The 24,679-nt window shown below is 39.5% G+C and overlaps 2 protein-coding genes across 5 annotated transcripts in view; one reads left to right on the top strand and one right to left on the bottom strand.

The window, feature by feature from the left end:
- Positions 1-3,038: 3,038 nt before the first annotated feature.
- Positions 3,039-19,017, bottom strand: APIP (APAF1 interacting protein). The gene is made up of 7 exons (XM_059069738.2): positions 18,826-19,017; positions 14,511-14,611; positions 10,178-10,226; positions 8,862-8,979; positions 7,046-7,181; positions 4,174-4,341; positions 3,039-3,340 (listed from the first exon to the last, which is right to left on the bottom strand). The coding sequence occupies exons 1-7, from the start codon at positions 18,880-18,882 to the stop codon at positions 3,241-3,243; spliced, it is 729 nt and encodes a 242-aa protein (XP_058925721.1). The 5' UTR covers positions 18,883-19,017; the 3' UTR covers positions 3,039-3,240.
- Positions 19,018-19,168: 151 nt separating this feature from the next.
- The window catches only part of PDHX (pyruvate dehydrogenase complex component X), a 79,658-nt gene continuing 74,147 nt past the window's right edge, over positions 19,169-24,679 (top strand). Inside the window, exon 1 of one of the 4 annotated variants that reach the window (XM_059069729.2) lies at positions 19,169-19,405. In XM_059069729.2, the coding sequence (XP_058925712.1) occupies positions 19,252-19,405 (154 nt within the window). In that variant the 5' untranslated portion in view covers positions 19,169-19,251. Of the gene's footprint in view, positions 19,406-19,857; positions 20,064-23,918; positions 23,938-24,679 lie in introns of those variants that run through there. The other 3 variants (XM_067038023.1, XM_067038022.1, XM_067038021.1) reach the window with 3 other exon arrangements.

The raw sequence follows: 24,679 nt of genomic DNA, 5'->3' as shown, positions 1-24,679 counted from the left end.
AGGTGATCTGTGAAGTCCTGAAGGAGCAGAGTGAATGAGCGAGGCAGGCGTCTGGAGGAAGAGGTTTAAAGAAGGAAGAACACGTGTGAAAGTGCCTGGAAAGTTGTAGACTCAGGAGGATGCCAGAGTGGCTGCAGCAGAGCAGGTGAGGAGGAGGGTGACCGAATGAGGCGAGAGGGGATCGGAGCCTTCACTGTGAGACAGGAAGCCTGGGTTTTGAGCAGAAGAACACCATGCAGGCTACTGTGTTGAGCAGACACTGTTGGGACCCGGGATGAGGGTGGAGAGCAAAAGCCGAAGCAGGGAAATTAGTTAAGAGGCAATTGCTATAATTTAGGTGAGAAATGGTGGGCCTTGGGCCAGGTGGCAAGTGAATGCAGTGAGAAGTTTAGGGCAGGGCTCCCCAGCCCCTGGGCCGTGGACCCTGGTACCGGTCCGCAGACTGTTAGGAACTGGGCCACGCAGCAGCCGGTGAGCGGTGGGCGAGCGACGGAAGCGTCATCTGTCGCTCCCCCTCGCTTGCATCACAGCGGCCTGAACCATCTCCCACACCCCGACCTCCTGCCGCCCCCCGCTGTGGAAAGATTGTCCTCCACAAAACCGGTCCTGGTGCCAAAAATGTTGGGGACCACTGGCTTAGAGACTAGTCTCAATGTTAAAGCTGATGGGATTAGCTGGATGTAGCCTGTGAAAGAAACCGCCAAGCAGGATGCTAAGATCATCTGCCTGGGAGACTGGAAGGATGGAGTTAAGGTGGGGAAAACACCAGGAAACTGGGAAATTGTCTTTGGAATTGGGAGGAAATCTACTGCTTAAGGGGAGAGGCTGGCCTCACGAGAGTATATGCAGGTAGAGGAGGAAGCAAGTTCTTTCTGGGTGGTTTCTATTTTTTTCAGTGACATAGCAGTCAAGGTCATCAGCCAAGAGGGAATATGCAGGGAGGTGTTTGAAGTTTGAAGAGAGAAACAGTTGTCGAGGGGAGGAGGGGAATGAAGAAACCAGGGTAACAAAGTAAAATTCACGAGCAGCAGGAAAGGCCCACTTGACCTTGACATGGCTGTGTTTCCCTTCAGCCATATTAAGGTGCACAGGTATGGGTTTGAAGTCAGAAGAGAGCTGGAATCATCTGTGACTGACTGTTTGCTGAGTACAATGGAACAAGGAGGAGGGGAAAGGCATTTAGTGTCCAAGGAATTCACTCATCCCACTGCCAGGGATAAGAGAGGAAGTGAAAACCACCACCCCTGACAGCTTCAGGGGAAATTGTATCCCGGGGGAGAGACAGGTTTCACTCAGAGCAAAGGAAGCATTCAAAAGGATGAGGATATGGGGGACTGCTTATTCTTGGTAAAGCAGTTTCAGTGGCTGTGATGCGGGTGGACCAGAGTGGGTCAAGGAGCAAGGGAGAGAGAACAGAAGTTGACAGAAAAGCAGATAACTATTTCAAAAAGCTTGCTCTAAAGGCGCTGGAGTTAGCTGAAGGGTGGTTGAAGGCAAGGTTTGTATGTGTATTTTAAGGTGAAAGGTATTACAGCATGTTTTTATACCAGTGGAAGAGGGTAAAAAATTAACAATGCAAGAAAGCAATGGGACAAATGTGGGGATGTTTGCAGAAACCAAAGCCCTTGAGAAGGTCAGCGGACATTGGATCCAAGGCATAAGTGGAAGAACGAACTTAGAATTCGGTAGAAGGAAAGAGGCAAAGAAGGCTGAAGGCAAGAAGGTTGATGGAAACGTGAAATGGGAAGACTTGTTAGTTCTTGGGAATGAATCTACTTATCTCTGAAAGTATGAGGAGTTTACCATCTGAGAAGTGATGGGGGGAGGAAGATTGGGTATTTGATGTCAGATACATAAAGCTGTGAGGAGAAATAGTCACCAGGTAGGGAAAACGAACTTACTAGGGAAGCGTGGTAGGTTTGTTTGGCAGCATGGAGTGCCCACCTGAGAGGTGTGTTCATAAATCTGAAGTGAGATCAGTTAACATAGTTGTGTACTTTTTCCCATGAGGCTTTGCTGCTTTGGTACAGGTGCCAAGTAACTGGCTCACAAGGACTGTGGGTTTTGCCAGGTGAGTATGATTGGGGGGTAAGATACGATGTTTCCAATAAAGTGGTGAAAATGCTGGGCCATCACCTATGCTTCATAAGGAAGGAAGCAAGGATATGAAAGGAGTCATGGACAATGACAAATGGAAAGATCAAGGGACTGGAAGTCTGGATGACGTTAAAGACTTGCTGGAGTGAAAGAACTGGGGTAAATGAACTCAAGTGGTTCAAGACGATAAACCGAGAAGGGGGTGTACGAAGTTATAATTTAGGAGATGGTGTATTACTTTCTCTCCTAATTAAATAAAAGCATTAACCAAATAAAACATTAAGATCAAGATGATGTTGCTTTTTTGTTTGTTTGTTTTTTGCAGTATGCGGGCCTCTCACTGTTGTGGCCTCTCCTGTTGCAGAGCACAGGCTCCGGACGCGCAGGCTCAGCGGCCATGGCTCACCGGCCCAGCCGCTCCGCGGCGTGCGGGATCCTCCCGGACTGGGGCACGAACCTGTATCTCCTGCATCGGCAGGCGGACTCTCAACCACTGCGCCACCAGGGAAGCCCGATGATGTTGCTTTTGGCTACGTTAAAAAAAAGCATTCTGATTACATCTCTAGGTTGGTCACAGTTTACTTGGCTAGGAGAGTTTGAGTTAATATCACTTGATTTGAATTTTACAACGGATCCCAGTAAAAGATGAGTGCCCTGTGTTACAATAAAGGGAAGCATTACAGCATATAGGGGAAATCTATAAAATTGTTTTGACATCAACATTGACGGATATATATGTCCTTGACTTTTCATGTAAATTTATGATACCAATATTAAAATAAGAAAATGCTCATTCTATAATTAAGTGGACATTTTCCAATGAATTCTATTATCCTAACAACTTTAAAGAGTAATAGGAATTCTCTGGGAGTATATATAAAAAAATTAAAGGAAAATATTTTGCTGTTAAGGGGTTTAGAAATAAACACAAAAAACATTCATTATAAAATTCTTATTCCATTGTATTGCCATTTAAAATATGAGAATATAAGCAAATATCATCCGGTGTCAGAAGATCTGCAGCATTTAGTGACAAATCAATAGCTTCATGGAAATTTTCAATTCATTTAAAAAAATACCCGAGTCATTTAAGTAATAATTAAGATGAGCTTTGTCTCTACTTATAATAAACTTCCACTTGGCTTATACAATTCCATTTTCTCCAACTGGAAGCTGTGTAGGATCCAGTCCTACCTTCTTCATTGATACGGCAACATCAAATAAATAGTCATAACACTCACACCTGTTAAAAAATAAATAAATAAAAGCAAAAAGAACTAAAAGTGTTCAGTGAAAAGAGAGTTCTCCAATCCTAACAATCACATTTTTCCTCTGCGTCAAGTTAACCCTGTTCCTACCAGATTGTTTTTTTCTTTCCTCAATTCTAGGCAAAGTTTCTCTTAGTTTGTCTCCAACATTATTAAAACACGGAATCATACTGAATCATGCCACCATACTATACACTTCTCAGGAAATAAAAGGGAGTTTAAAATATACTACTTACGTAAATTTAATTTTTTTTTTTTTGCGGTACGCAGGCCTCTCACTGTTGCGGCCTCTCCCGTTGCGGAGCACAGGCTCCGGATGCGCAGGCTCAGCGGCCATGGCACACGGGCCCATCCGCTCCGCGGCACGTGGGATCCTCCCGGACCGGGACACGAACCCGTATCCCCTGCATCGGCAGGCGGACTCTCAACCACTGTGCCACCAGGGAAGCCCTAAATTTTTTATTATGTGCCATTTTAAAAAATAAATATAGCAAATCTTTATTCGACTTGGGTTAGCTTTATTCTAGACCTCAAGTCAGAGAACAAGATCTGTATCTCCTTCCTTGTATCAAAGAGCATAGTGCCTTGCCAAATAACAACTCATCTGAAAAATATTTCTTAACAAAAGAATATATAATACAAATAAAATATCTAGAAATAATTAATGATAAACTATTTAAATTTAAACCAATTTGACCAGTAACACACAAAAAAATCATACTCCCTTTTCAATCATAAAACATATTTCATTCTCTTTTAGAGTGTGGTGACTTGCCCCAGACGTTCTTTGGTTTCGGTTTACACTTACATGCTTTTAGCCTTCTCCCACGTCTCTCCCCAGACATAGACTCCATGCCGTCTGACTAGTACTGCACAGGAGTCTGGGTAATCATTCATTGCTCGGGCCATTCGCTCTTTGAGGTCTTTCTCCTCAGGTGTATTCTCAATAATGGGTACTACTAACATATCATCATATCTATTAAGACAAAACAAGCCATTTGCTTTCCTTTTCAAAACAAATAAAGGTATTCATATATAAAATTTATAATTTTTTCAAATAACAAGTTAGATGTTGTCTTTATATCTGAAAAGCCACTCCAAATTAGGAACAAGATGTTGCATGTTATTCTGCATATCTTGTATAAACAACTGTATCAAGAGACGCCTTGGGAATTTGGCAGGCATTGTTCCAATCCTAAGTATAAGTGGCAGAAATTTGTACAGGATACCAAAACCTAACAAAGAAATTATCAAGATCATACAAGTATTGCCCTGAAGGATAGAGAATCAGTAGTTTTAACAGGAGATGAGAAATGATAAATTTCAGAATTAGAAGCATAGGAAGGATTAACAATTGAACTACTTATTAAAGCAGGAATTTCCCAGCGATATAAAATCATTCTATTCTATCTCTGCAGGACCCAAAAGTGTCTTGGATAGACAAATAAATAAATGCAGGTGTGGTTTATGGTCCTGGGATAGCAAAAACCTTTTGGAACTAACTATCAAAGGTATGACAATATTTTCAGAACGTTCTCAAATCTGTGACATTAGAACTTCTTTACCTTATTTTTAGTAAGTACATGTGATGAAATCAGAATACGCATTTTTCATTTTTGTTTCTGCACTAATATTTAAGCAAATAGCTTGTTACTGGTAAAACTATGTCTATTTGTGGGGTCATTTATAACCAACCAAAACTCAAGACATATTTTCCTTTTAACATGAACTTCTCTTGCCTTGTTAATGTTACATCTGCTTTTTCACTACCTCTGTGATGGCTAAACTTAACCAAAATAAGTTCTATCCATATATTATCAGAAGTTACTACTTTAGGGAAGGTATAGACTGAGTAGCTGTCATGTGATAAAGAACCTGGGCAACCATTATCAGGAACAGTACGAGGCTGCCCATTATTTCACTTAAGTAAAATAGAGGTAATTATAAAATATCCTTAAATGTGGAAGGAATAAATTGGTAGTCCTAAATCTTTCCTAGTATTGGCCAGGAGAACTACAAACTTATATTTTCTTCTACCATATACCGAACAGTCAGAAATATCTCCAGGTGCAAAATAATTCACAGCAAAATAAGACCTAAGGAACAGAGCCAGGGTAGTCCTTTGACCATAAAACAGTATTCTTTTCACTCTACCATAGGCATGTTGCATCCAAAAGGTACAACAATTATATTTAACATGGTAACCTCCCCTGATAAGAATTAGGCATATGAAAGTTATTATAATTTTTTTTAAGATGGACTTAAAAATTTTTTAAGTAGAATAGAAAATGTAAAAACTCCATCCTTTCTTACTCATCCACCTTTTATTGCCCCTTCTTTTGACTGGACACTTAGGATTCTCCCCAAATACTGATGAAGTATCACTGCTCCTGAGCTCTGATAATGACCCTGTTACTGATTTCCCAGCCAGGTTCAAACAGAATTGCAAAAGCATGTCAAAAAACTTTGTACTCTTTAAATTCTGAGACATTCAAAACAATATATAAAGTGTATATGTCGTGATGCATAACAAATGACATCTTTTCATTCATGTCATTCATTTTTCCACAAAATTCCAAAGGCTCTCTATTGTGCTCTGCTCCTCTACCCACCGTTTCACACGTTCTTCTGACCTATTTTTATTTCTTCACCAAAGCAATCAAATGCCGATGAAATTGATAGCACAATAATGCCTCTCCTTCAAGACCCAGATATGGAAAAGGCAATATGCGGCTATGCTTCTTTTAGTATGTACACTTTCATAATTTAAATATTTAACTTTTGTAAATAGGTGTTTCCCAGTGCTGAGGAATGCTTTAGGCACACAATAAATATTAACTAAAATCAAGTCCAATTAACTTCTCAGCACACTAGTTTAAACACATACAGTCTATTATGTGCAGTAACAGTAAGATATTGCTGTAAGAACACTTTAGAAAAACTGGCACCCTTTTCCTCTAAACAAGGTAAAGTGGATTCAGCCCCTTTAGGAAATTGGGAAGGGTGAAGGCTCAGGAACAAGAATGCCTGTACACTCAAACAAAACGCCGAGCCTGTCCCTGAGCCCTGGGAACGTGTTTCTTCATGTCACTGTATTCTAGATTGACGAATAATTGCTACATTTTTGTGGGCTGGTGGATTTAGCTGATTTTATCGAGAAGGCCTCTGTTCTATACTATCTATGCCAGTTTCCACAATGAAAAATTATAAACGTATGGAGATCTACTTAATTAAAATAATTATAAAACTTTTTTAAAAATGAAAATATTCCAGAAATACTACATGAAATCAAAATGAAACGTAAGATTTAGTCAGAGCTGAAACTTCCTGAAGACAAAGTGAAGGTGAGGAGAGCTTGCTCTTGGGGTTCTTCAATAAAGGAACACACTCTTTCCATCTCTATAGATACCTCAGCCAGGATTTTTGCATTTTACTCTGACAAACATTTAATTATTCATGTTGGCAATAATTTACCAAGGCTGGGTTGGGGATGGGGAAAAGGAAGGGAGGCATCTGATTTGTATCACTGAGAATAGACCTGGAAGTATAATATTAAGGGGGATACTATCTAACACAGATCTACAACATCTCATTAAATACATAAAGAGATCAGTATCCTGTTTATTATAAGAAGGAGAAATACCTTTCAAATTATTTAAGCAAAAAATAGAGGAAAATACCTGAAATACCCTCCCGAGGTACATTTCTTTATTCCTTTGATCATCTCTTGATGTGTAATTTTAAACTCCCTTCCTGGGAAGAGAAGGGTGGCCATGACAGCAGCTTTAGAGTGGGTATGAATCACAGCACCTGCTCCTGGAGGGGGAAGAATACAGTTACATGCTCAGTGAAAACTAAATTGCACCTTTTAAAGAAAAAAATATATACACATATACACACAAACACACACACTTATTTGTATACGGCTTTGGACTTGTTTTTCTTGGCATGGAATAATAAGTTGGCAGCGGGTAGGAGGGGAGAAAGGAAGATAGGAAAGAGAACTACTGATAGAGAAGTCAGAAAGCAAAAAGAAAAAAAATTAAGCTTTATCCAGCATCAGGACAATGCACGATACTTTATACATGCTCAAGAAATATCCTTTAGATGGTCTGAAGTACAACTATAATGACTGTGGAGATCATAATCATAATACTACTACCACTCAATTAGGGATTCTTATGTGCCAGGCACTGGGCAAATCCCCTTTACAGATGTTATCTCTTCGTATCATCACAACAACCATCTCCCCCATTTAATGGTCAAGGACATGAGGCTCAAGGATGTTAATAATTTGTCCATGGTTATTTAACCACGTTGTCCAACTACGGACAGTAGTTGAAGAACTTGGATTTGAACCCAGTTTAGTCTGACCCTTAATCACCAAGATATGCTTCACAGTGTGCGCCATATCTTAGTAACATAAGGGGATGGTAGGGATTTTAAGATATAGATGCAAGGGATTTACCTAAAAAAGAATTTGCATGCTATAAAACTCAGTAACGGCTATTTTTGCAATGGGAAGTTTATTTAGCTTTTTGCTAGGAAAGGTTCTTCATGCTGTTAGAATCTGTTGCTGAAGTTTCATCCTTTCAGTAGTAGCTGATAATGTCTGGGAACAGCACATGGCACGATTACTAACTCTATATTGATTTTATTCAGGGGCTATACTAAAGCATGGTCCTAATGACTTCATTGCTAAGGCTGAGCCCGTACTTCAGTTATACTTTCCTATTTTTACATTGCCCTCTAGGTTCAACCTTTCCAGGTTGGTTTTCTACCACAATTTCTGGAAATTAAAGTAAGAGTCCTATTTTTATCATAAAGTAAATTTTTCAAAAAAGAGGATCACTCCCACTGAAGTGAAGAAAAGGGCGTGATTTTCCCTCATTTGTTTTTTGTTTGTTTGTTTGTTTTGTGGTACGCGGGCCTCTCACTGTTGTGGCCTCTCCCATTGCAGAGCACAGGGTCCAGATGCGCAGGCTCAGAGGCCATGGCTCACGGGCCCAGCCGCTCTGCAGCATGTGGGATCTTCCCAGACCGGGGCATGAACCCGTGCCCCTGCATCGGCAGGTGGACTCTCAACCACCGCGCCACCAGGGAAGCCCCCTCATTTGTATTTTGATTAACTTCTACTACAAGTTCCCAGAGATATAACTCTGAACTAAGAGTAGGAATTGGATTGTAAATATAATATTTAGTTGGTTAATTTGACAATCTAGTGGAATCATATTGATCTAGGTTGGAATTCTGGCCCCAGTACTCACTGGCTGTTTATTTTGGGAAAATCTTCCCAGAGCCTCTGTCCTCTCATACATAAAATGAAGTAGTAATGGACCTCCCACAGAGGCTGATGTGAGGACTGAATGAGTTAACATATTTAAAGTCCTTGCACATAGCAGGTATTCAAGAACTGTGAACTACAACAATAATTGTCACTATTTACAGGAGCCTACTCTGCAAATATTCTTTACATTGAATACATTTTCTGCCTACCTCTCATTGTGTAAGCATTCATGAAAAGAGGAGTACACTGGCTTTTTTTAAGATTCTTATATGGTGGAGGTCCACTTATGTCCTGTTCATTGATGTCACAAACAAACATGTCTTCAGGCTATTTAGAGGGGGAAAAAGAAAAAAAAGAAGGCTTATACAATATCAATTTAAAATGTCCCCTTTCTTGTGTGTGTGTGTATATATATATATATATATATATATACACACACACACACACACACTTCCATTTATAGATAGTATATACAAACAGTGCTAATATATATACATATTTAACTCATGTTTTAAATATTTATATAATTATAGTTTCTCTCTCAAATTTTTTTAGCCATTTTGAGAAATAAAAAAATGTTTTCTACTAATAAAAATCATCTCAAGAAAGTTAAAAAAATTGACCTTTAGAATTTGAAGAAAAAAGTGATATGGAAAATTTAGTATGCATGTAATGATGCTGATGTCATTTCATCAACTTAGTTTGTCAGCTTTGCCATGTAATTTCACAACTATATTTCAGAGAGACTATATAATCATCATTTTAGAATGGGTGTTATAATTTTTTTCACATTTCATAATATAAGAGGAAAAATACAGAGTAAAATTTTCTTATCCCTTGAGAAACTTAACTGGTACTCAGAAATGTTAATCTTGATGACGTACTCTACTTTTAAAGTTCTAAGGAATTATGTAGATCCACAGGTTTTTCCTAGTAATACACGCATATCTCTGACTTGTAACTTTCGTTTGCCAGGGTTTATTACAAACTACAATATGAATGTTTTATTAATGAAGCACTATGCCTTAGACAGAATTAAGTATTATGTGCTTGTTTTAACTCTATTCTGGGTATTATTCTAGCATTAATACAGAATGGGTCTTCTCAAAATGTTGAAACAACATTTTATAACTTTAAATTGAAAGAGCTTTGCCATTATTAAATATGAATCAGTTTGGTCCATTTGAGACCACCAATCTGATTACCCTATTAGCCTGATAAAGACGGTGTTACAATGCTGCAAAGTTAGAATCATTTTTTATTATGACTTAAGATTGTACTATTCACTTTTGCCCTCTAGAGGCTGAATGAGAATTCAAAACACCTGGTTGCAAGCAGGATACTTATCACCTTAAAAAAATTTAATAGTTACTTAACAAATGTTTGTTGATTAGTTATTTAAATTATCACAATATAATCTCCCTTCAAAACTAAGATTTCTTTTAATATTAATTCCATTTCACAAAACAATAATCAAGTAGAGAAGAACAGACATTTGGGTTTAAGAAGGATCCCTTTACCATACCTGAATCCGTTCCTTTTGCACTCCTGAAGGAGCAATGTAGATTTCATTGCTGGTAACACAAAATACAGAAATTGGTATTTATTTAACTCTAATGTTCTGCTTTTGCAAAAAGAAAAGTGTACCCTTGCAGTCCAATCATTAATGATATTTATAAATCAAGTCATACAAATAGCTGCTTTATTTAATTAATGGTGTAGGCTGTATAGAAAGAATACCAAATTAATTTCTTTATAATGCTGGTGACAGTAAAATGTTGATAGTTGCTTTTGTTACATTTTCATATATATTTCTTTATTTCTTTTTATGGTACAAAATCAATGGTAACCAGGTTTTTATCTGGTTAGGGGAAATAAAAATCTGAAAACCTAAGTCTTTAGCTTCTTTAAGCATGAATAAGCAGAGTTTATCTTACTATACATGGAACACAGTTATTCTAAAGTCCAATCAGGGGAAATATGCTCACTTGGAGTAGATCTCTGCTTGCAAGAAATCAGGGTCAATTTTATTGTTTGAAATGCTCTTATTGTAAAACATGACGCTCAGAGACCTCTGCTGGATGGTTTGTTAAATTACAGCATTAACACTGAGTTACTTTTTGGGTGGAACAGTATATGCTTCCTAATTGAAAAACACTTCTATCTTGTGAAAATATTTGGTAACAAAGCCAGAACAATTGCAGAAAGTTAGACATATACAAGGCATGACTACATCTGGAGATCTCTCTGTTACACAGCACATTGTGCTAAGGGAGATGCTATAGCAGTACCACTTACCACAAGGTGCTTTCAAACTTGATTTGGAAATTAATCTAAAATCTTCTCTAAATTCTCTCCACCCTCAACAAAGGTCCTTTGGCTCATGTATCAGTTTCAGTTGCTGACAGAGCGTGTTAAAGAACTGCCACATAATGCAAACGAAGGAAATACCAGCACCTGCACGCTCCAGCTTCTGCCACTGAGGCACAGAGGTAGGGACACTGAATAAATATTAACTGTTTCCCAGTGAAAATAAGGATGACTGACTATATTGAATTGAGCTGTCAAAGTTGGGGTTACTAATAAACCTATAGACTTGGAAGTGACAAAAATTTAAGAAAGTTCCTTTAAGGATCTACTGATAAATTAAGGTCTAGAAAATAAATGCCTGATAATGGGAGTGAAATCCAAAGCAGAGTAAGCTTGTTGAAGCATTCATTTTCACAAAGTAGCTATTGCTTTAGAACTTTGTTGCATAAGAAAACCATAAAGTGGCACTCTTATGGAACCAGTGGGAACACATAGGGATCATTACTGTTAAAACGGCCCCTTAAAAATACCAGGGATCCAAATCTTTTGTCCTCATGTAACATGAAAGAGAGTCTAGAATCATGTGTGGTACCTAGTCCAGTCACCTCCGCTGGTAAGTGGACTTGTAGGTCTTCTTGTGTGTGGAGATATTTATTCAGTCCTGGGAACAGACTCAAATAAAGTTTGAAACAGTCTGCTGGTAAATAAACTCCACCTACAAAGTGGGAAAATCCAGGGGTTTTATTCAGTTTGTTCAAATAATTTGGTATGCTAAATGTCTTTTCATTTTTTTTGGCCATGCCACATGGCTTGTGGGATCTTAGTTCCCCGATCAGGGATTGAACCTGTGCCCTCAGCAGTGAAATCGTGGAGTCCTAACCATTGGACCGCTAGGGAATTCCCTGGTATGCTAAACCTATTTTTATTATTGCCTTTACAAAATGGAAATCAGTTTAGACTTTGATCAACTTTGAGTAATTAAAAGATTAGCTAAATAGGTTTTAGAAAAAAGTATACCTACAAAGAAGGAGATACGTGGATAAAAATATTCATACAAAGATGACAGAGCTTTTATTTTAGGAAGGAACCATGCCAAAGACTAAAAGTGAAGTATTTACTTGGTACTGTAAGCCACAAACAAAAGCATTTTGAGTTTCAAGGTATTAAGTTTTCGAATTTATTTTCTCCATACTTGCTGCGCTTTCACAATGTGGTGAGCAGGGGAACAAAACACAAGAGTTTATAATACATGTTCTTTTTTTATTTACTTAAAAAAAATCCTTTAAACCTTACTATGATTCAATTACCTTATCTACAATATAGGTTTATTAATTTTAATTCTAATAGCATACAACAGGATTAGTGTCTCTGACACATAGAGATATAATGCTGTGAAAGACAGGAAACCAGCCTAAGCACAATGGCTGCTCGGTATTCTGGAATTGCCTTGATTACTGTTATCTTCTTGGTCCTCCATTTCTTCCTTCTGATTTAACTCTTATATGTGTCTTAAGCTATTTTTTATTATATACATTTTTGGCACCATACACCAGTAGCATAAGCTGAACTGATAGTAGCCAAACCTTGGAATCAGTAAATAATTTCATATTCCCCAAAGGGCTTATTGCTAGAATTATTCTGGAAACACAATTTATTGGGTTTGTGTTTCATTCCAAATTTATTCGCTCTAAGCATCAGATAAAGAAAACCAGACTTTCACTAACATGAGAATAATACTGCTGATAAAATTATTGACATGGGTCTCTGAAGTCATTTAAATATTAGGGAGAAAATTCAACATGTTACTACAAATCACCCATTTTACTCTGTAAGGCAAAAATTTAGTAAGATTCCAAGCACAGTGCCATAAAACTGTGGCTGTTTTCAACTGTGACCTCCAGGAGGCTCCTCACCAATTTACAAACACAATGCAACTTCTCTATAAATTAACTGTAGTGCCATAAAGCCAATTAATTTTAAGAGGTGCCAGTGAGTGTTTCAGGGTGACCACACATAATTTTAGTGCATGGTTCTACAAAGAATTTTAGTTTTACAAAGAACATAGTCTTTTATGGCTTTATGATTAAAAAAAATTCCCTCTTGAGATCTGCAATGGTCCCTTACCTGCATTCTATTTTTAACTTAGCTGTTTTTTTTTTAAGAGCAAGTTGGAAAAAGTTATTTTAACTCAGTTTGGTAGAAAGCTCTCTTTTGTACATATACAAACTATTTCTGCAAATGCAAAAAAAAAGCAGTTAACTAAAGGCAATGTTTAGAATATAATTTATTATAAGTAATACAGGTGAGAGACCAAATGACTAGGACTCAACTCCTAAATGAATAAATGAAACAACAACAAGTGTTGTTATTACAGGACTTTGCTGTGAACAGATCAACTTGAAAGTTTTGGCAAAATAACTTGAAAACCTGCAAAATGCTGATTGACACATTAGCACTGGGTTGATGGTAAGAGAGGACGCACGTGACAGATGTCCCATGTATTGATACCATGTGGAACAGAACGTTTCCAGACTGAGAGCCTCCCTACACATGAACTATGACATTTGCTGACTAAGGGCTCTCCTGTCATTTCCCACAGTTTAATTAATATTTCATGAACTCCTTGGTAATCTGAAGCAGATGAAATTTCAATGGCATCATCTTGTGGTATGCCATAAAATCCCCTTTGTTCAAAATGTTCTGATTATATTTTACATTCCATTCTTTTCTAAACAATTCAACATTACATAAATATTGTAGTAATCCAATTTTGTTAGAGAAAGTGAATTAGGATAAAGAAATAAATCAAGTTACTCAGTTTTAACATTCAGCCTCCAGACAATATTATTCCTAAAATATTTCAGGAACAAATACATTAATCCTGTTCCAGAAAAACTTAAGAGAGTGAGATTCCACAACCTCTATTTTCACTGTTAGTAGGTTACTTATTTCTTCACCCTCTTAAAGGAAAGACAGTGATTAAGTCTAAAGAACAATTAACTACTATTCATTCCTTCTGTTTCAAGGCCAGTACCTCTTGTTTTGTCCTGTGAACAACATGGACCTGCAGGTTCTATGTCCATTAATAATGATACATGCATTTAGAAAGGCATATTGCCTTTTTCTGGACTCAAAAAAATGTAATTTTTAGAATTTTAGGTGGTTAGTAATCTGTATTTAAGTGACTTTAAAATATGTATCTGAACCTTTGAAACAAATCCTGTCTATCCAGAGGGGACCCTTGGTAGTTCCAGACATACAAACATACCCAGCAACATGTTATTTAACTTTGGTACTCCATGGACTGGGGACCAAATTATTCTGATTAGAAATTATGGTTCTTAAATCCTTAGATATTTATTATATCTGCAACATCTGTACACTTATTCCATTCAGTTATGCAAATACCTATTTCTCTATTTAGAAACGAAATACCTTCAGTATCATAAAACTGATCATCGGTTGTTCTTTGAACATAATACATGTTAGGCTCTCTGCAGTCTACTTATACGGAGAATTCTCAGAAATGAAATCAGCCAGAAACTTACCCATGCTTCAAGCTAATTCCTCCTCCAGTCCCAGTGACCCAGCCCAAATGGTAAAACTGTTTGCAGAGCTCTGGGATCAGGTATTTTGGATGTTCCTTGTCCTTAAAAAGAAGATAATGATTTCTAAAATAGACATTATTTTGTCAAATGACTATTCTAGATGATATCTCTATTAAGAAACCAATTTAAGGAAGTTTAAGAAAATCTAACATACAGAGGGTACGGTGAGGGAGAAAATTATTACAAAATATATTTTGTTTTTAATGTTTGGAATGTGGATCTACTATATTATTTTACAACCAGGAATTATTCAGGGCCATACAGACTAATATTATGGAACAGGTTGCAAGAACAAGGTGGAGAAATGCCCAGATTATATTACAAATTATCTACTGAAATGGCTGAAATAAAATAGGATCTAGTGCTGAAAGGAACATGCTTCAGTCTGTCCAGAAAATTTCTTTACACGTAACATCTTATTCAATTAAGGCATGATATACATGATATACTACGTTAGTTATTTGTTTATTATCTGTGTTGGTTCAATTTTATTTTATTCTAAAAATGTCCTTTGTTTCACAGCAATTGTATTGTTTTCTCTTATTACAAAAGCAATATATACTTATTATGGAATTATAAAATCAAGAAAATATAAAAAGCACTCAGAAACAATCATAATTAATACTTTCTAGGCCAAATCCTATGAAGATATACGTTGGGATAAACACTGAGCCTTATTCATTTATACTGAGGTATAATTGACATAGAACATTATATTAGTTTCAGGTGTACGATATAATGATTCCATATTTGTATAAATGGTGAAATGATCAGTACAATAAATCTAGTTGAAATAAGAGCCTTACTTTTATATGTCTAATGATTACTTCTTTAGAAAACAAAACAAGGCATTTCCCCCTTTTTTAAAGCTAAAATTAATGAAAACAAAAACTATAATAAAGAAATACAATGAATTCTATTTTGGCAGTATAATATACAACCCTTACCTTGAAAACAAGTAAAACTGGCCTAAGAATGGACTGGATACAGGCACAGTTAAGGTGACAGCATTTTCTCTTTCTCTGGTCTTTGTTTCCTTCTGAACTTCTGATTCATTCTCCTCTCTGCATATTGGTTTTCTTTGCAACTTCACCTCCACTCAAAGCCCTATTTCTCCCTCCTACCTTCACTACACTTAAAAACTCTTATTACCAGTTAAGCACTAACTAGAAATCAGAAGACAAGGAGGCTGGCTTTAGCTTTGACCCCCAATAGCTTTGAACCCCACTGCGGCGAGTCTGTGACCCTTTCTAGCTATCAGTGTCCTTATTTTAATAATCTGGGGGCTTCCCTGGTGGCACAGTGGTTAAGAATCCGCCTGCCAATGCAGGGGACACGGGTTCCAGCCCTGGTCCAGGAAGATCCCATATGCCGCAGAGCAACTAAGCCCGTGTGCCAAAACTACTGAGCCTGTGCTCCAGAGCCCACAAGCCACAACTACTGAGCCTGAGTGCCACAACTACTGAAGCCCGTGAGTCTAGAGCCCGTGCTCCGCAACAAGAGAAGCCACTGCAGTGAGAAGCCTGCACACTGCAACGAGGAACAGCCCTCACTTGCTGCAACTAGTGAAAGCCCACACTCAGCAATGAAGCCCCAACGCAGCCAAAAATAAATAAATAAAATAAAATAAAATAAATAATAATCTGGATCAGTGATTCCTAGCCTTCTGAATTTCAAGGCCGGTAGTTTTTATTGCTGTTTTTTAAATTTTAGGGACTGACATAAGGTTACCAGTTAATGACATTGGTTATATTTAACCATCCATTATCACATTTTTCAAAAAAGAAGTGCATTTTTAACATAAAAAGAGTAGGAAGGAGGTCGGAATGAAACATAGTCCTTTAAATGAATGCAATTAATTTTGTGAAATTCACTTTACCATCGTCCTTATTTTTCTTATTCTGCAAGAATTGAGTAAAAGCTCTCACAGACACATATTTGGGGAGGATTAAAGTTATCTTTTCCTATTTGGTCTCCTTGCCTACAATTTCTCCTTTTTCTTCTCTTTCTTCTCCAGCTTACCCTTCACTCTATTATTAGTACTAAAACAATAACACCACTTTGATCACTGAACTCCCTTCCTCAAATCATTTAATGTTCAAATATCACCCCCTGGGTCTCTTATTTAAGTCCATCTGCTTTCTTGCTCCAATTTAACTTTTCACATATTTTCTTTCACTTTTTGAGGGCTCAAACTCTAGTAAAGAAGTTAACAGCTGTGAAATGACAAGGCAATATATAAAACAAGATGGTCCAGGGCATTATGGGAACAGAAGTTACTGGTGGGGGGCAGCAGGAGTTGGGAAAAGCTTCATAGAGGAAGGGATGCTGAGCTAAGTTTTAATGAAGGAGGGCACAGTATGCAGGTAGGTGAAGAGGAGAAAGGGCATTTCAGTCAGAGAGAACTCTGAGTAGCTGGAACCGGAATTAGGTTCTATGGGATGGAGGGGGGAAGGAAAAAGACTTAGTAAGGACCTTTCATGCCATGCACAGGAGTCTGCACTTTACGCTACAGATGGTTGATAACTGCTGAGTAGTTTTAAGTAGAAGATGATAGGATCATACTTTGCTTTTGCAACATATCTACAGCGGCAATAAAGAGAAGAGGCTGAAGGGTGACAACCAAGGAAGCAAAAGATCAGACCAGAAGAAGGCTGTGGAAATAATTTCAAAATGAAATTGTAAGGTGGTGATGGTGGAGATGGATTTGGAAGATAATTAAGAACTTAAAAAGAAAGGATGGGCTTTGGGTGAGAAGAATGAAAAAAAGAAAGGCTTAGAGGAATTCTAAGTTTCAGTTGGGTGAGTAGCTAAGTGGGTAGTGATACCAGTCATAAGTATTCCTTGAGTGTCTATGTACCAAGCACTTCCTGGGAATTCAGCCATGAACAAGATAAAAGTCTCTGCACTTAAAGGAGTTTATACTCTAGGGGGTAGTTTAAAAAAAAACGATGTTGACTGAAAAAAAATGCACAATGTGACAGTTAAGTTTAATTGGGGGCAAAATGAGGACCATAACCCGGGAGGGAGCCTCTCAGCTCTGAGGAACTGCTCCAAAGTGGTGGGGTGGGGGGGAAGTCAGTAGAGACGTGATTTCAGTGAAGGGGGGTTACATGGAATCAAGCACACATTTTGGCAGATGGCTGCTGTTAATCACAAGAAGTCTGCCGCTGGTCACGAGGAGATGTCTCCATTAATCCTTTTAGTGCTTTTCTAGATATAAGATGCAAGAAATTGGGCTCATAATATGTTCTCTTAAAAATAACTATCTTAAGTCCTGTTCTTCCTAGAGTATCTCATTCCTACCTCCTCTCTGAACTCCTTTCAGGGTGTGCTGAAGGTCAACCACTCCAGTAGATAGTGACCTAAACATTGTAGAGGCAGACAGTGTGCGACAATTTTTAGTTGGCAGTGAAAAGAGGAAAAAATAAACTGTAATAAGTGGGGAAAAGGAAATAAACAAGGGACTTTGCTAATCTGTGTTAGGTCACTTATTCGCACGATAGTGGTTGACAAGTATTTCCCAATAAAATCTATCATGTTACTACTTTTTAACTGGGACGTTCAGCCCCGTAAGAGAATAACAGGAGGAATAAGGACTTTCCCTCTCTCTTAAGCAAGGCTTCTCACATTGTAATTGTTTATTCGTCTAGCTCTCCTCCAGACCCCAAGCCATTGAAAAGTTATGTGCAGCCACAGGGTGGATTTTCCTTTGACTTCTGCTTAAGGAAAAATCCTTTTTACGATCATCCCATAATCAATCTAAACCGAGACAGGCAAAGAGCAACTGTGCAGATGAAAAGTGCCGGCTACAGTCCGCAGATTTGGCTAGGCGTACGTTTCCGATTATCTACTGGGCGGCAAACGTCGGGCTGGTAGCCAGGGCGCAGAAAAGAAGCTCGAGAGCACAGTCTTAGCTTCATTTCCACTCCAGAGCTTCACGTTTCCCAGCTTGGTCTGTCTTCATGTTAAGTTGTTTTGAAACACATGAAAGACGCCCGACGCTCTCCTCCGTTATTTTTCCCTTTTCAACGTTTGGTGCCCAACCCCTAACTTCAAAGAATCCCAGCGCTGGAAGGAGGCCCGCCTCGGGGCCCGGGGCCTCAGGTCTGCACAACGAACGGGAGCGGCGGCGCGAGGGGGTCGCGTCCGGACCGACCTGAAGCCCCACCCGACCTGCACCCCGCTTCCGCCGCCGCGCCGCGCCAGTGCCTCGCCTCCTGGGAATAGGGTGCATCGGTGGCCCCGCCCCTACCTGCGCGCGACACTGCAGTGAGCAATAGTCTCCCTCCGGAGCGTGACAGCTAGACATGGCCCGGACGAGGAGTACCCGCGTCCTACAACCTTCTCACGGCTTTGCTTCTGGCGCTCCTCCTGGGTTAACGCGGCAAGGGCCGAACTGCAATCAGGCGGCCCTGAGGGCACCCCGGGGGCGGGGCGGACAAGGCGAAAGGCGGGTCTGGGAGGGCCTCGCTGCCTGGAGACCCAACCGTGGAGCCGCCTGACCTGGAGGCGGGGCCAAGCGGTTGGAGGCGGGGCTAAAAGAGCTTGAATCCAAGGCTCAGAGGGGCGGCTGGCGTCCAGGAGGCGGGTCCAACAGGGTGGGAGGCGGGGCCTGAGAGGGCCTTGATGACTGGGCGATCAGGCTGTGCAGAGGGCAGCCCGGGAGAAGGCCGGGAAGATGGCGGCCTCCTGGAGGCTAGGCTGTGATCCGCGGTTGCTGCCTTGCCTCCTGGGCTTCTGCCGAAGCCCAGGGCTGGTTAAGGGGGCTGCTGCGTGGTCTGTCGGCCGTGGAGCTAGTTGGAGATGGTTTCACAGCACGCAGTGGCTGCGAGGTGAGTGGCTGGGGCTCGCTCAGCTTCTGTGTATCTGAGCAATGGGCCTGGGGCTGGAGCTTTTTGATTGAAGGCCTGCATCTGGGTGTGAGTTGCCAGGTGTTCACTGTTCCCTTGGCTTTTTCTCGGGGAGGAGTCTGCTGACTTGGCTTACTGCATGCCGCAAAGGGCTTTTGGGGAAACTAGAAGTTGATTCCGTCCCTAGCTGTCTGGTTGATACGGCTTTTCCGTGACCTTGCCTTGGAATTCGGGTTGTGAGGCATATCTCAGGCCTTTTCCCAGCCACATTTCAGGTTTCTTTAGAGTTGTTAGGTTGACCAAGTTTGTTGAGATTCAAACGTCACCGTTAGCCGTTTTTATTCATTCTCCTTACCTGTATCTATTGGGAGACCTTCGAGGCCACTTGGGTTGCTTCACGCGACGACTGTGGTAAAGGACCCAATTTGTAAATGTCCAGCCATTTAGACGTAGGTCGGGAAGAATGTTTAACCAAAACATGAGCCTGAAAGAGTGAAAATATAGGAGGGGAATCTTACCAAGAAGGTGTCGACTTAAAGATATACAACGTAAGAGTTGTGAGTTTAAGTTTTATTCAGCGGCTTACTGACGATTATAGCCGGGAGAGAGCCACTCAGTTCCGAGGAACTGCTCTGCAGAGGTAGGGGGGAAGCCAGATTGTATATGAATTTTTTGTCTAGGAAATACATACAGTCAAGCATATACCTTGGTAAAAGATTACTGCTAATCGCAAAGAACAGATATCTCATGTTAATGGTTTTAGTATATTTTTACGAATAGGAAGATGTAAGAATCCAGGGTCATTGAAATTCTTCCTGAGATATGCTTCGAACTATCTAAGGGCCTGTTTATCCAAAGCAGAGTGCTTCATCCTGAATTCCTCTCAGGTCGCACTGTGGCTGGGCAACTTGAGTGGGTTATGACTTAACCCTTGTAGAACTGGATGGTCATTGAAATTCTTCTTTGTTCACAAAATTTATTATAGAAAGTTGTCATTAAAGAGTGGTATTGACACAATTAACATAATTCTTCCAGTGTTTAATACTATGTAATATAGAGTCCCCAGCATTATTTTTCCTCACATGGGTGGCGGGCAGGTACTGAGTGTATTATTACCTGCGCATCATTCAGTCACTCCACAGGATGAATTGTAATATAAAAAAATTGGGTGCACTAGGCATTGCCTACATATTCTGAGCTACTTGAGGCTGAGAAAAAAATGTTACGCGAAGTTAATGTTAAGATGAGTGCACTGAGGTGTTAAGATCCGGTGATGAGACTTTTTTTTTTTTTTTTTAAGAAGTGAGATATTCTGGTAATATCTACCTTGTGAAATGGTATTTCAGCAACAGTCATGGTATCATTATTTTAAATAAGATACTAAAATTCCAGACTGCGTATAAAGGATGGTAAAACCATTTAAGAGTTAAAGTGTATGTCAGTGACTTCTCTGTAAGTTTCTAAGATGATATACTCTTAAATACACCTTATTGTTGTCTTGAACATTATTTGCCTTTACGAAAAAATGTATAAATCCCCAAACTGTTATGCATGTGTTCATTCTTTCCCTACACTCTTGAGTGGTGATTTCTTTTTGTCCTTGTTCCAAGATTGCAGAATAAACTGGGATTCATGTAGAATTTAACTTTTATAGTTTAATACCAAGAAGACCGATATTGCAAGCTGAAACCTCTTCTGAAGTGTTTGGTTTATTTCACCCAGAGAAAATAGTTCTGCAGCCATTCTGACATACCTTACAATTCCAGCAGGCTCTTTATAAACGTATCATTCAGTACTAAGTGTATGAAGGAATCAGCAGATTCTGTAAACAAAATGGAGTGTATGGTGACTCTTTATTTTTTGTACTTGGTAAGCAGTACATTTACTATAGCTGGTGATCTACTGGATACTTTTATTCAATCAAGGTCTTTCTTGTGTTAATGAAACATTTCTAGGGAAGAATTAAGGTTGGTAAATTTAAATTTAGGAGTTTCTTTGGGAATCTACTAGCACTGGTTTTTAGAGAGGCATAAACCTATTTGAAAACTGATAAAAGCTATATCACTTCTTCAGAAAAATGCATACATGCAAAATTTTGTATGTGATTCCAGGGAACTTGTAGATCTCCCTGTAATTTATCTATAAATGCCACCTGGTCTCCAGGCTATTACCATGAACAATTTGGTCATTTCCTGCAGAAGACAATTGTGCTACTTTGCAAGGGTATTTGCCATATCTGAGAACAAGAAAGGTGCATTTTAATATAGGGGTTCGAACTATAAACAAATGACTCTTGGATATATTTACACAAGTGACTACAACAAAGGCAGTAATTTGGAAATTTTGATGCAGATCTGGGTTTGGGTTAAGTTTGTGCATTTAGGCTCATCTGATCATTCACCTTTACTTAAACATCTGTACTTCTCTTTCCTTTCTTTGCTCATATTGTTCCTTCAAATGGAGTGACCTTCCTTGTGGTTTGAAATTTTTCTTGTTACTTCAATGCCACCCTCTTAAATCTTTTTACAGGCTCCTGGCAGGGAATCGATGACACTCTAGAAATGGGTAATTTGAGGAGAGTTTTATAAGTGACTGTTTTTGTGAATTTAGGGTGTAGAGATGGTGCTGTACTAATGGGCTGTTTTGAATAAGGTGCTGTGACCACCTCTTGGCTTGAAGAGGCATGGGAAGGGAGCACTTCCTGGAACTGGGGAGGAGGGAGCCTGTGGGCGGACCTCTGATGGAGCTGTGCCCTTCAGTTAAAGGATCCAGCCAGGCCAGGCAACCCTACAAGGAGGGGGCTGGGGGAAAAAATGTCCTGACCTCACTCTCCTCTCTCCTTTCAGTCTCCTGCTTATTCTGCCCATTGGTGGAACCCAACTGGAGGCTAAAGCAAGGAGGCCTGTTGATGTAGCCCATATAGTAGTATGGGGGAGGGTTGATGAGTAGATCTGGAAGGGCAGATGGGAGATACCTCCCCAACCCACCTGACTCACCCATCAGTCATTACACTTTATATTGATGCCTCAGCTTTAGCACTGATACGATCAATTCCTGGCTTGTGTGTGTATGTATGGTAGGTCTCATGCTAAGAGAGGGGAAGAGGGCAAGTGTAGTTTCTACACTTGGAAGAATCAAATGTAGTTTCCTTGGGTTGTTTCCCTAGGCCAGTGCTTTGCACAAGAGTAAGCACAGGCTCTTTATAACTGACCTGATTTTTAATGGGATTTTTCTGTCTACATTTGAATAACTGAATAGGAATCAAGTCTTTGTAGGCTTTTGGAGCACTCTTTATCAAAAGAAAAATGTTCTTTTTGGAGCTATAGCACCTAATTTGGATTTTGGGGTTTTTTTTTACTTGTACTCCTAACTCGAGTCATCCTTGACTCCTGACTTTCATATGCCACATCCAAACTATCAGAAATTCTTGTTGACTCTACCTTTTCATTGTAATCTGACCACTCCTCACCACTTCTGCTACCAACTAGACTGGTCCAAGCTACCACCACCTCTAATCTAGATTATTGCAGGAGTGTCCCAATAGATGTCTCTACCACCACCCCTGGCCCAGTACAGGCCATTCTCCATGCAGCTTTCAGAGTGCTGCTTTTAAATTATAAATCCGATCATGTTTCTCCTCTGCTGAAAACCCTCCAAGAGCTTCTCATTATACTCAGAATGAAATCTGAAGTCCTTAACTGTGGTTTACAAAGCACAGTATGATATGAATCCTCCACCTCTCTGAGTTCAGCTCTGACCATGCCTCACCTCACACTCACTCCACTCTAGCACACAGGCTCCCTTGGTGAGTTCTGAACATACCAAGCATGCTCTCTGCTCATTCTTTTTTTTTTTAACTTAAAAAAATTATTTATTTTTCTTATGTGGGTAAACATACAATTTATTTTTCTATGTTCTTATTTTTTAATATTTTTAATTTATTTCCTTTTGGCTGCATTGGGTCTTCGTTGCTGCACGTGGACTTTCTCTAGTTGCGGCGAGCAGGGGCTACTCTTCGTTGCGGTGTGCAGGCTTTTCACTGCGGTGGCTTCTCTTGTTGTGGAGCATGGGCTCTAGGTGCGTGGGCTTCAGTAGATGTAGCACGTGGGCTCAGTAGTTGTGACTCGTGGGCTCTAGAGCACGGGCTCAGTAGTTGTGGTGCACAGGCCTAGCTGCTCTGCGGCATGTGGGATCATCCCGGACCAGGGCTCGAACCTGTGTCCCCTGCATTGCCAGGGGGATTCTCAACCACTGCACCGCCAGGAAAGCCCTCTGCTCATTCTTGTGCTTGCTGTTTCCTCCGTTTCGAAGGCTCTCCATCAGAGATTTGCATGGCTTCCTCCATTCGTCTCTACTCACTTTGTCAGAGGACGCCTTCTCTGATCAAACAATAAAATAGCTCCTCTACTGCAACTGGGTCCTCTTACTTTCCTTTCTTTTCTTAGAAGGATCTGGTCCTTACATTCCTTTTCAGTCTCTCAGGACAAGTGTTCTAAGTCAGTAAAGGAGAACAGGTAACATGTTCATGGGTATCTTCCCTTTGTATTTAAAATCCCATTATTTTAGCTTTTCTGCAGGGTTTATAGTTGTGACCATCTCAAAGCAGTTTTTCTTCTTTTCTTTTTTGTAAATTATAGCTTTGTGAACATAGCCATGTCTGTGGAACTGCAAACAAGTTCAATTTTTTTATTGTGGTTATTTTACTTGCTCGAAATTTTTTTCGTGTCTTTCCATTGCTATTTAAATAATGTCAAACCCATTAACTAGGTATTAGAGTGTACTAGAAGGTACTATGGCTACCTACTATAAGGCAGTAGTCCCAACATACTTTTTAAAACTTACATGGCCTACTTTTCATTTTCATTATGTTCTATTCTTTAGCCAAACTAAGCTGTAATTCCCACCTCTTTATTAGCATATGATGTTTCCCTCACCTGGAATATCTCTGCTGGTCCTTCACCTTGTTTTATTTGCTCAGCAGATTTTTTAAATTAAAAGTTATTTTTTATTGTAAAATATATATAAAATCTACCATTTTAACTATTTTTAAGTGTTTAGTTCCAGGGCATTAAGAGTGCTCACATTGTGTGCAGCTATTACCACTGTCTCCAGAACTTTTTCATAATCCCAAACTGAAACTCTGTACCCATTAAACAACAACTCCCCATTCTCCCCTCTCCCTAGCCCCTGGTCACCACTGTTCTACTTTCTCTGTGAATTTGCCTCTTCTAGGTACCTCATAAAAGGAGAATCATG

The sequence above is a fragment of the Kogia breviceps genome, chromosome 7, assembly GCF_026419965.1.
Source record: "Kogia breviceps isolate mKogBre1 chromosome 7, mKogBre1 haplotype 1, whole genome shotgun sequence".
NCBI classification, from domain to species: Eukaryota; Metazoa; Chordata; class Mammalia; order Artiodactyla; family Physeteridae; genus Kogia; species Kogia breviceps.
Note: the sequence above shows the minus strand (reverse complement) of the source record. Positions and strands in the feature narration are given on the sequence as shown.

Bases quoted from the DNA above. Each gene is read 5' to 3' on its own strand.
- APIP (XM_059069738.2), bottom strand. From the start codon at position 18,882: ATGTCTAGCTGTCACGCTCCGGAGGGAGACTATTGCTCACTGCAGTGT. The intron at 14,612-18,825 runs GTAGGGGCGGGG...CTTCTTTTTAAG, and splicing joins CACTGCAGTGTCGCGCGCAG to GACAAGGAACATCCAAAATA. The intron at 4,342-7,045 runs GTATTTTCCTCT...TTGTCTTAATAG, and splicing joins ACCTCGGGAGGGTATTTCAG to ATATGATGATATGTTAGTAG.